Source organism: Hyposmocoma kahamanoa, unplaced genomic scaffold, assembly GCF_003589595.1.
Source record: "Hyposmocoma kahamanoa isolate Upper Pololo Valley unplaced genomic scaffold, ASM358959v1 224, whole genome shotgun sequence".
NCBI lineage: Eukaryota > Metazoa > Arthropoda > Insecta > Lepidoptera > Cosmopterigidae > Hyposmocoma > Hyposmocoma kahamanoa.
This window is the reverse complement of record NW_020653743.1, coordinates 8,224,458-8,234,688: the sequence shown is the minus strand read 5'-3', so window position 1 is coordinate 8,234,688 and position 10,231 is coordinate 8,224,458. Positions and strand designations below refer to the sequence as shown.

Sequence of the window (10,231 nt, the reverse complement as noted above, 5' to 3'; positions counted from 1 at the left end):
ATGAGAGAAAATAAAGCATATTGTATTGTATTGTATTGTATTGTATTTAACTTAAGTCTCAGGGTGACACGCACAGTAGCAGTGTTCCTCAGATCTTTATGATTTAAGAGTCGATGCGACCTCTGCTCGAATTCTAATTTTTCCCGTACTAATACGGTTCATTTTGCTTGGGTCAAGCGCCAGAGACACTGGCTTTATTTCAGAATTTATTTTTTACAAACAAACTTAAAGCCATTTGAAAAAAAAATATATCGTTTGGTATACGTGTTCTATTTTGTTCAATTGATATAAAAAATCATTGGCATACGTAAAGTACCTATTGAGTACAGCGGTTTTCTTGTAAAGTTTCGAGGAAAGTTTGTGTTTTTTTTTCGATTGTGAAAATTTTTAGGAATCGTGTTTTCACACCGTATGCAATCAGTGTATATCCTCAATTTTATTATATATGTTTTCCAAAGTGATTGATACATTACACCACCATTTCACTGTTATGCGGAATCAACCAAAGTTATTTGAGGTTGTATTGACTCTTAAGCTCTGAGCGTCATTGCAACTGTTATGGACAGACGTGTCGCTTACCACCAGTGCCCCAAACCTACAAATTTTCTAGAAAGCACTTGTCATTATAAATCTGCTTAAATCTAGTTGCAGTGACAGTTGAGTTTCAAGAGAGTGTCAGTGGAATGGCAGTGATGGCATTCATTCATTCAATTGCTAACGATCGATGTTGCCTTACTAAATCGACCAAGGAAAATATGCGTATTTTAATATTTATCTCGTTTAACTGGCTATTTAGTCTTCACATTAAATGTATTTTTTTAATGTTAAATAATTAGTAGACTACGCCAACGACGTGTTATCGACTTGCAATAGAAGAGGAGAATATAAAAAAAAAATGCAATGGCAGTTGAATAGTAGCTCGATGGCTAGCCACTGACAATCCATTTCTCTTAACTTGTAGCAGAATATCAAAACTACAAAATCCTGCCATTGCTACTCTGTGGACAGACAACTGAGATGATTTAAAACTTGCAGACTAGGGCCGAGGCGCAGCGCACGACGTGTTCTTCCCGCCACTTGATATTGTAAAAAATGCATATTTTACTGTAACAAACCTATTTTATACCATAGACTTTACTAATCAACTTTGTTTGGCAGATAGTTCTCTAAAAATGCGCTAGATGGCATTGACGGTGGTGGCGGTGTTAAGATTTTCCCACGAATGGTGACTTGAACCGAATTTTATTTAGATGTGAGAAACATCAGAACTGTTGATAAGTTTTTTGGAGTTAAGTCCTTGTGGGAACGACTGCCTGGACCTAACTAATAGTTACTTTTTGCATTTGTACGTGTAGTACCGCCGCCGCCGGTTAGAATTTACTTGGCACCTTGTGTATATGGTATACTTTTTGGAAATAAAACCTGAAATTGGACTGAAAGTTTTTACTCAATTAGCTGACGTCATCAAGTACGAAATAGAACCCCCTCTACAGTACGAATTAAAAATTTGCGCCATATGCACATCGATAGTAATGTAACTAGGGAATTCCCTGTGCTGGGAGTGTCATAGCAACGGAATCAAAACAGATCAGAACTAATTTAGAAAATTTCTTTCCCTCAATTGGACCTATTGGGGATCGACCACTGCGTCTCACGGTTTTAACCGCTCTGATCCACCACTGTCAGCGCGTTTGGGCACTGCATCCGATTAGAATGCGTTCCGAATCCAAGACTCTACCTAAAAATCTAGTAAACTCGGCCCCACCTCGAATGTCGCTTGTGCACTTAGTCCGATTCAAATCCTAGAAAATACGAATATCGCTTGTACACCTAATGTTAAAATGATCTCTGTGACATTTCGGAACGTCATTTCTCAGATTCCAAACACTCTCGATCAAATTTTCAAAATCAAATCAAATCAATTACTTTCTTTTAATTTTGTCGACGTAATGCGCAAACGCTCTCATTGTAACAAGTATCGTGTTGTGTTTTTTTTTTACCTAATGTATATTTTCAAATTTACTCTATGAAAGCATCTACAATACGGTACAGCTGTTTTCGTTACGTATTCTTGACCTAGTTCTTTGTATTTTTATTACTTGTGTGTTTTAGGAATATGCCAATCAACACGTGAATAACATTTCATGCGGTGCGAAATCAGTTTTCAATTAATATCTATTTTACGTACATTTGTGAATAGTAGCTATACTTCTCACTAACGTCAAAGAAAAACATCATCGAAGAAGATTCACAACACCTATGACGACCTCGATGGCCCAATGACTTGCACTTGATGCATGAGGAGGTTCGATTCCCAGTAGGACCAGACACTAGTGTCCAGGAGTGGCTTCCGTTGCTCTAGCACTCATAGTACGGAGTATTACCTAGATTGAGACCAGGTATTTAAACCTAAAAAAGAAACCCACATAGGTGGCGTGGCGGACTCATGCACCAGCAGTGGAATGCATAAAGGTTGACGATGAATGTCATATAGGAAATATGTTTTGAAGAGTGTAAGTGCAGTGGATGTCATCAAATATATAAACGTGTTCTAGTTATAAAAAAGTGCCCCATTTATATAACGTTCAAACTTGCAGTAGAAGCTATTCGCCCACGGACCACGAGGTTAGTTAAGCATAAAAAAACAATGACATGTATTTCAGTCAGGACAATTGAATAGAACCACTGAAAACCGTCAGTAGTAAATTTTTTTGTTCATTAAATTCGTTATTGTGATATAAAAATCATAATAAATGTAATGTTATTTTGAAAAAAAAAAAATCTTTTGCATCAATGTTTGCAAATTTACCGCGTGGGTTTGTATTAATATAAATTACTTCACCAGATTTCATATATCATATATTTCGATCGATTGTCCGTCCCATATGTTCAGATTGCATTCAAGTACTTATCTCTACATTGTAATACCTGCCTTTATCAATTTATAAAAGAAATTGTGTTGACCTTTGCCAATCTCGTTGACACCTATTTCTTAAATGAGATGTCAAATCGATGTCACACTTATTAATATGTCGTAATATTATACAGGGCCGCCATTAGGTCTACTCTGGGCCTCTTAATTTAGATTTTTCAATTGAAACGAAACCGATGTTCATCCTATATATTGACATTATGTATAATGACGACCTCCATAGTCAAGTGACTTGCACACCGGTTTTCAATGTAGAAAAACTCTAGCTTTTCTATATTGTCTTGAGTCTGGGTGTTTATGCTACGATCGTTGTTTCCTTTATTTGTTTTTGATATGGATTCTAGAAAACCATCGATATAGAAAACATAATAACCTCCTAAAACCCAGCAAATTACTACAGGGGTAATTAAATTATATAATTACATGCTTCAGGCCCAAGCAAATGTGTCCGCAGTTTTGTATGAAAAACGACCGGGGATTTTTTAAAGTACATTTCTAGATATCTTACGGTCATACAAAATATATAGCAATAAATTTAAAGAAGGTATCTTCTTTCATTAGAATATACACTGATGTACGTTACATGATCATCGACAATAGCTGTAAACCGCTGTTCAAAAAACTAAACATACTGCCTTTGCCATGCATGTACATTAGGGATATCTGCGTATTTGTCAAAACTTATCCTCAATATTTCAAAACACATGGTGAAATGAATCAAAAGCAGACACAGATAGAGCAAAAATTATGAATCTTTTGTACCAACCTCGTTGCCATAAAGTAATTTATAAGAAAAACTGCTTCAACATGTGTATAATTATTTACAACAATCTGCCAAATTAAATTAAATTGTTTCAAGGACATACTTTTCAATTACAATTGACAAAATGGCGTTTGACACATTGCTTCTATAGTAATAAAGAATACTTAGAATTTCCAAATAAAAATTTACATTAATTTGAAGTACAATTAACTATAGAAACCAAACATGAAATTAATATTTGCACATCTGCTTGCAGGTTGAATACAATGTACCTAATTTTATTTAAGACCTTTATAATTACTATATTCTGCCAAATAAACGTATTCTATTCTATTCTATTCATAGGAAGACAATTGCCTGGGTCCGAATAATTTCACATAATATGTACATTTACCTAATGTACACGGTGCCTAGGAGGTTAAAGGCATAGTAACTAACAAATAGATTATCCTAATGTCTTTTTAAAAGAAGGTCCCTTAAATTACAACTGTGGCCCCGAATTACGTCTTCAGTCTCTGTCTCTACACATGTTCGCCCCCAGAGTCAAAAGTCAGAAGTCAGGTTGTGCAGTCAATTGGTGCCCACGCCACGGTGACTTCAGAAGCATTCTACGCCATTTATAGTTTATGTAATATCTTTATTGCCTACTTGTTGTCTTTATGCGTATAAGGACTTTAAAATACCTCTATGCACGGTGTAAAAAAAGTGCAAAAGCAGTGTCAATGTCATTAATTAGACGTAATTGTAATAAAAATACTATCGTATTTTTTTGTAATAAAAAGCGTGGTGCATATTTTGTCAACCCTGATTTCAATACACATACACAATTAAGACCATTATGACTTGCCAGACAACCGCACCAATTACCTGGTCTCAGACTAGGTAATATCGTGTACGAAGAGCCCAAGAGCAACGAAATTAATTCCGAGGTATCAACCAAAACACCCAGATCAGAATCAATTTAGTAAAATTCTGGATATGGATACCTTTAAAATAATTGCATATAGTGCCTGTTATATTATCAACGATACAGACTAGATAGAAAGACCTACAGAGCCAACCGGACAACCGGATAATCCAATTTGCAATGTCCAGTAGGCAATAGCCAATCCTCACAAAGAGCCGAACAAACGCAATAATGTCAGGGTTTATTGATGCACTAACTCCGACTCGGCTTTAGGCGACTTGTGATTTAATGCTTTCCGAAATAATTCGTAACAAAATATTAAGTATGTGTATTTTGCTTTTCTTTTTTTAAATCTTGTTTCTTGTTTTTTTCTTTACATAAATCTTGTACTATGATTTGTATTTAATAAAATGCCATGGAACGTGACAATGATTTATTTTTCTGTTGTTTTGACTGTCAGTATTCAAAGTTTTAAATAACTAATTTCTATAGAACAGTAATCTATTTTATTTACTTCAATTAACCGTTATGTCGTAGGAAATCAATTTAAATCCGGAAATAAATATAAAATTGAACCAAATCAATACTATCAATGAACTTGTAACAGTAAATTCGAAATTCGAATGCAAATGATACAGGACACCATTTTAGTCGACAAAAAGCAACAACAATGTCGTACTTGTCATGGCACAGAATACACAGTGTAGGTATATTTATTAAATATTTTATATCAAACATTGCAGGCGTGTTTGGAAAGTAAGTTTAAGAACGGTACATCAAATTTAATACAAACAATTTTACTTTCTTTGTAAAAATCATCAAAAAAGAAATCAGATTTGTTATTGATACAAAGATCGAATACAAAGAAAGTCCCTTCGTTGTGACTGGACTTGTTGCTGACCAGCGTTTATTGCCACACTGGGTGCCATCGCTTTTACCCAAATTTCTTTATGTGTTCGTTACATGGCTGCACTTCACAAAGTTACTTGTATCCGTTAGTGGGTGTTTGATGTACTTGCTAAAATATTTTACGTCAAACATTTTTAAAATGCCCGTCAACACATGGAGCCAAATAAGGAGTTAAAATAATAAATAAGACCATAGAGTGGACGGTTTACTTGCGTCTTTATTTGCGTCTTTGGTGTTTGCTGTATTTGTCGAATAGGCAAACAAGGCAAATACTTTGTTACACATGCCATTTACAAATAATGATTGTTTGCCAAATATATCAAATACATAAATACAAATAGCCGTGAGAGGTGCCAGCAACAGACTTTTGTATTGGGATTAAACTTTTTTTTATCGCCGTCACCGCACCTGTGAGCAACTTATGATGTTACTACTCACTCAGAAATCAGAATACTCAGAAAACGATACCTTACTTTCACAAACTCGTATCTTATAAAGAGTGAGCATTCAGATGGCAAGACTTTCTGTTTATTTTAAATTTCATATCAATAGAATTTGGATGCATTACTTTAAGAATAGGTAAAAGCCAGTGTGTGAATATGAAGGAAATGTGAATTGAAATCAGCCTGCAAAAATAAGTATAGACAATAATTTTTTGCATTTTAGTAACTTTTAAAATACGTCTTTGAGAAAGTAAGGCGACGAAATCATAATAAATATTCGCTAGGATATTGTACCTTGTTATGGACGTCAGGTATAAGTAATTTTATTGTGAATGGTCTCATTAGTGAACAAGAAAACCCCTATTTTACATAAAATTACCATGAAAATCGTTTATGTACTAATGCAAAGTTGGTTTACTCCCAACATTCATTGCCACAGTCATACACGTTTGTTCCATCTAATTTAGTATGCAACAGTGTTAAGACTGTGACCAAAGGGTTATTTAAATTTCGACTTCCTTGTAACTAGTTGGAATTCATTGACACTTTCTAGGGAAAGCACATTGTCATAACGAGGTACGAATGTAGGATTGTCTTGGAAATATTTACGAAGACAAATTCACGTACTTACTTTTATTTTCCAGAAACTTAGGTACTTGTTAAGGCCAATTGCAAGTTCGTTTTTTAACTTAAAAACAGAATTCTAAAGTTTAAATCTTTTTGTGAAGTTTTTAGTGTGGTATTCCTAAAATGTCAACAAAGAGAAGATAATGTACTTATTTGCCGGTAATGAATAAATTTTGCAAGAGTATCAGCTTTTTCAATATTAGATGTAACAATATTTATACATACATACGTAACACCACATATTTGTGTATAACGCAGATTCTTATTTTGTCTCTTCATGTTTCTTGAAGCAACTTCATAAAATCTACATAGTTATAATTGCTAATCTACTTATAACATTTAAATATATGAGTTTTATATATACATTTTCAACTTTAAAATAAATATTACATATTGTTCCGATTACATTCGTACAAGAAAAGAAAAGGGTGTGCCAGTGTCCAATATGCTCTTTCACACATTGATTTCAAACTCTTTGTAAGTAATTTGTAAGAACTTTTATCTTTTACGTTTGAATTTGATCACGTCCAAGATAATAAATAATCCTTTGTGCCTAGTTTGTGGCCAATATAGGACAGATTACCCGTTGCGCACGTTGAGATAGATACTGCGCGGCGTACATTCTTTCGCATATGCGAAACATAGCATGATACAGATGTACATATCGCACATTGTGTCAAGGCCAAATTTTGTTTCTTAAAAACTCTCGTAGAAGTATTTTTTTACATCTCACTGCTGGGCACGGGTCCGTCTCGCTGACCCTATGCAGGGTTTTGAGAGCTGTGAACCTTCTTCGACTTTGTGATGCGGTAGGTCAAACGATTAGGCTACCACGGCGTACTTAAGTAGTTTACTCCATTGCAATAGTAATAATTTCGCATATGCGAAAGGATGCATGTTTATTACACAATTACAATGTGAATATAGCATGAGCATTTACTATGTTGACTCAGGGTGAATCTTACTCGAAGTGAATACGGATTTTCGACCTTTGGTTTGATCTGGCTACTTCGGCATTCAGTTCTTTACCAACTTAGTCACTTCATCGATAACATATAAACTAGTGAGATATAAAGATTTTTTTCTGAAAGAGAGAGAAAATGAAATGGAATTTATTCAGCACAACACATGTGTACGTGAGCACAATATTATGATTTTATGACTAAAAGTGTATTGCACTAAAAAGGGTCCAACTGCGGCGGAGTCACAGCGCTGGTTTTCAGTGGACCCCTTTCGAAATGGCCGTTATAAATTTTAGATATATAAACTGTTCTAACAAAACCTGTATGATGTTGTTTCAGGCGGTGTGGAAGGCAAGTACCGCGTGGCGGCACCAGAACTCATGCAGGACACGTTCATGAGCGACTCCGAGGACGAGGGAGGTGAGTGATTTCAACAAAACGATTCGAGGCGGAACCTCCACACGCACGAGATAGATTGTAATTGCTTGACTTTCGATCTTTTGCATAAGTGATTTTGGTGCCAACTTTTTCTTTTACCAAGTCCCTGAATTTTTAATCGACTTCAAAAAATTTGGAGGTTCTCAATTCGTCTGTATTTTTTTTTGTGTAAACTGATTTTGATGATTCTTTTTTTGTTGGAAAGGGGGTACCTCAGTAGGTATATCCCATTCAAATTTGAAGAAAATATTCCACCACTAAGAATGGCAAATTTGGTGATGAATCCGGTGTATTGTATTTCACCCACTTCCCCTTGACCAATTTCAACAAAACTTGGCACATACATAAAAGAATAAATAAATATTACTGCCGTCCACTAACCAAAACCCGAGTAAGTAACAAAATAAATTTTTGAAATATCATAAAAACTTTTTCTCTTATATTGGACAAACAAAACGAAGTATTTGTACCTGGGTCAAAGAATGTATAGCTAATGTCAATCACCGTCGCGTAAACAAGTCTGCAATCTGCGAACATGTCATGGATAAACCTACACATTCAATGAAGTTTGACAAACCCCAGGTCCTTGCAAAAGAAGTCCGTTATCAACCCAGGGTGCTGCGAGAGGCCATTGAAATTAAAAAACATCCCAATTTCAATAGGGAAGATGGTTTCTCCGTACCACCAGTTTGGGATCCAGTATTTCCTCTAATGAAAAATCCCAAACAGACATAAGACTGCAGTACTAATATGTTCTAGTTAATTCTAATTTCTATTATAAATTAATAATAAATTGAAGTTAATAAAAATTCATTCAACAAAATAATTTGTAAAATTTAATGTAGCGTAAATTGGAATGTTTTCTTTGTAAAATTAAAAATAAGGTATTTAATTAATAACTATTGTAACTATAGTGAAAAAATAGGGTGGTTTGCATCAATATTAGACACAACTGGTTGAAGACCAGCTCACCTCCTCCTACCTCCTACCACCTCAGTCACCCGTGACCATGGGACCTGTAAAGGGCCCGAAACGTCGGTTTGTTTGAAAAAACAAAATATACGCGATTTAAATCCGGAAAAATAGTTTCATTTCCTATCATAAAAACCATAACCCCGTTTTCAGAATATTGAAATTGTTTAATGATATTTCAGCTATGCGTCGTTAGGGTAAGTTCCGATAAGTCGAACTAATTAACTAATTTTAACTGTTTTTAAAAGAGAATTTTGTGCTCTATTTTTTGCTGTTTAAAACGGTTATTTGCCCATTTGTCACTTAGATGCGTTTAGTTAGTGGACGGCAGATTAGACAACATAACATTCGTCGCTCTGAGCCCAAAGTAAATAGCTAAAGAACTTGTGTTATGGGAATCGGAAACAACAACGGTACCACAAACACCCAGACCTGGGACAATATAGAAAAGTTAGTTTTCTACACTGACCCGTCCGGGGATCGAATCCGGGACCTCAAAGATGGCGACACTAAAAAAATCGGTGTGCAAGCCAATACGCCGTCAAATTCCAATGTAACTAAAACACAGCGAAAAGTGACATGCAAACTTTTGAGGTCGATTTTTTTAAATAAAAAAGTAAGTATGTCACTTGTATGTTGTTTACTAGTAACATAGTAACTAGAGATGCGCCGAGTACAAGTTGTACCGAGTAACCGAGTACCGAATATTACTCGGTTTAACATTTGCCGAGCCATATACTCGGCCGAGTAACTCGGTTCATTGCAACCAGAACGCGATGGTCCTAAAAGTCCCATTGCTCTAGAATTAGACTGATATGGTAATGAAAATTTAGTGTCGCGAGAGCAGAGTCCTTTCCAATGGTGGGCAGGGCATAAAACATGATATCCAAACCTGGCACAGTTAGCACGAGTGTTTTTATTATATATTCCGAAGCGGGTAATATGAAGACAAAAGGAACAGACTATTAACTGAACGCACAGAAAGCCTCGTATTCCTCCATCACAACTTGCCTTTGTTAAATTTTAAATATTAATAATGTAAACTTTCTTTTTAAATTACTAAATTGCTACAAATTGGGACAATTGTCTAGAATTTGTAGAATAAATATCTTTTGATTATTGCAAATATATTGTTGGTTTAACTTCATTATGTCTATAGCTGTAATGCTTTATTTTAACCGAGTACTCTTCTTATGAACCGAGTTATTCGACCGAGTACGAGTAGTAAAACAACGGCCGAGTACACCGAGTACCGAGTAGCAAACGAGTACTCGGCGC

At 35.2% G+C, this 10,231-nt stretch overlaps 1 protein-coding gene across 3 annotated transcripts in view; it reads left to right on the top strand.

Moving 5' to 3' along the window:
• The window catches only part of LOC113228209 (ankyrin-1-like), a 212,463-nt gene that overhangs the window by 180,200 nt on the left and 22,032 nt on the right, over positions 1-10,231 (top strand). For all 3 annotated transcript variants that reach the window (XR_003310282.1, XM_026461457.1, XM_026461458.1), the window contains exon 18: positions 7,883-7,963. Coding sequence is in view for 2 of the 3 variants with exons in the window: in XM_026461457.1 (XP_026317242.1) it covers positions 7,883-7,963 (81 nt within the window). In the remaining variant the exon portion in view is untranslated. The remainder of the gene's footprint in view (positions 1-7,882; positions 7,964-10,231) is intronic.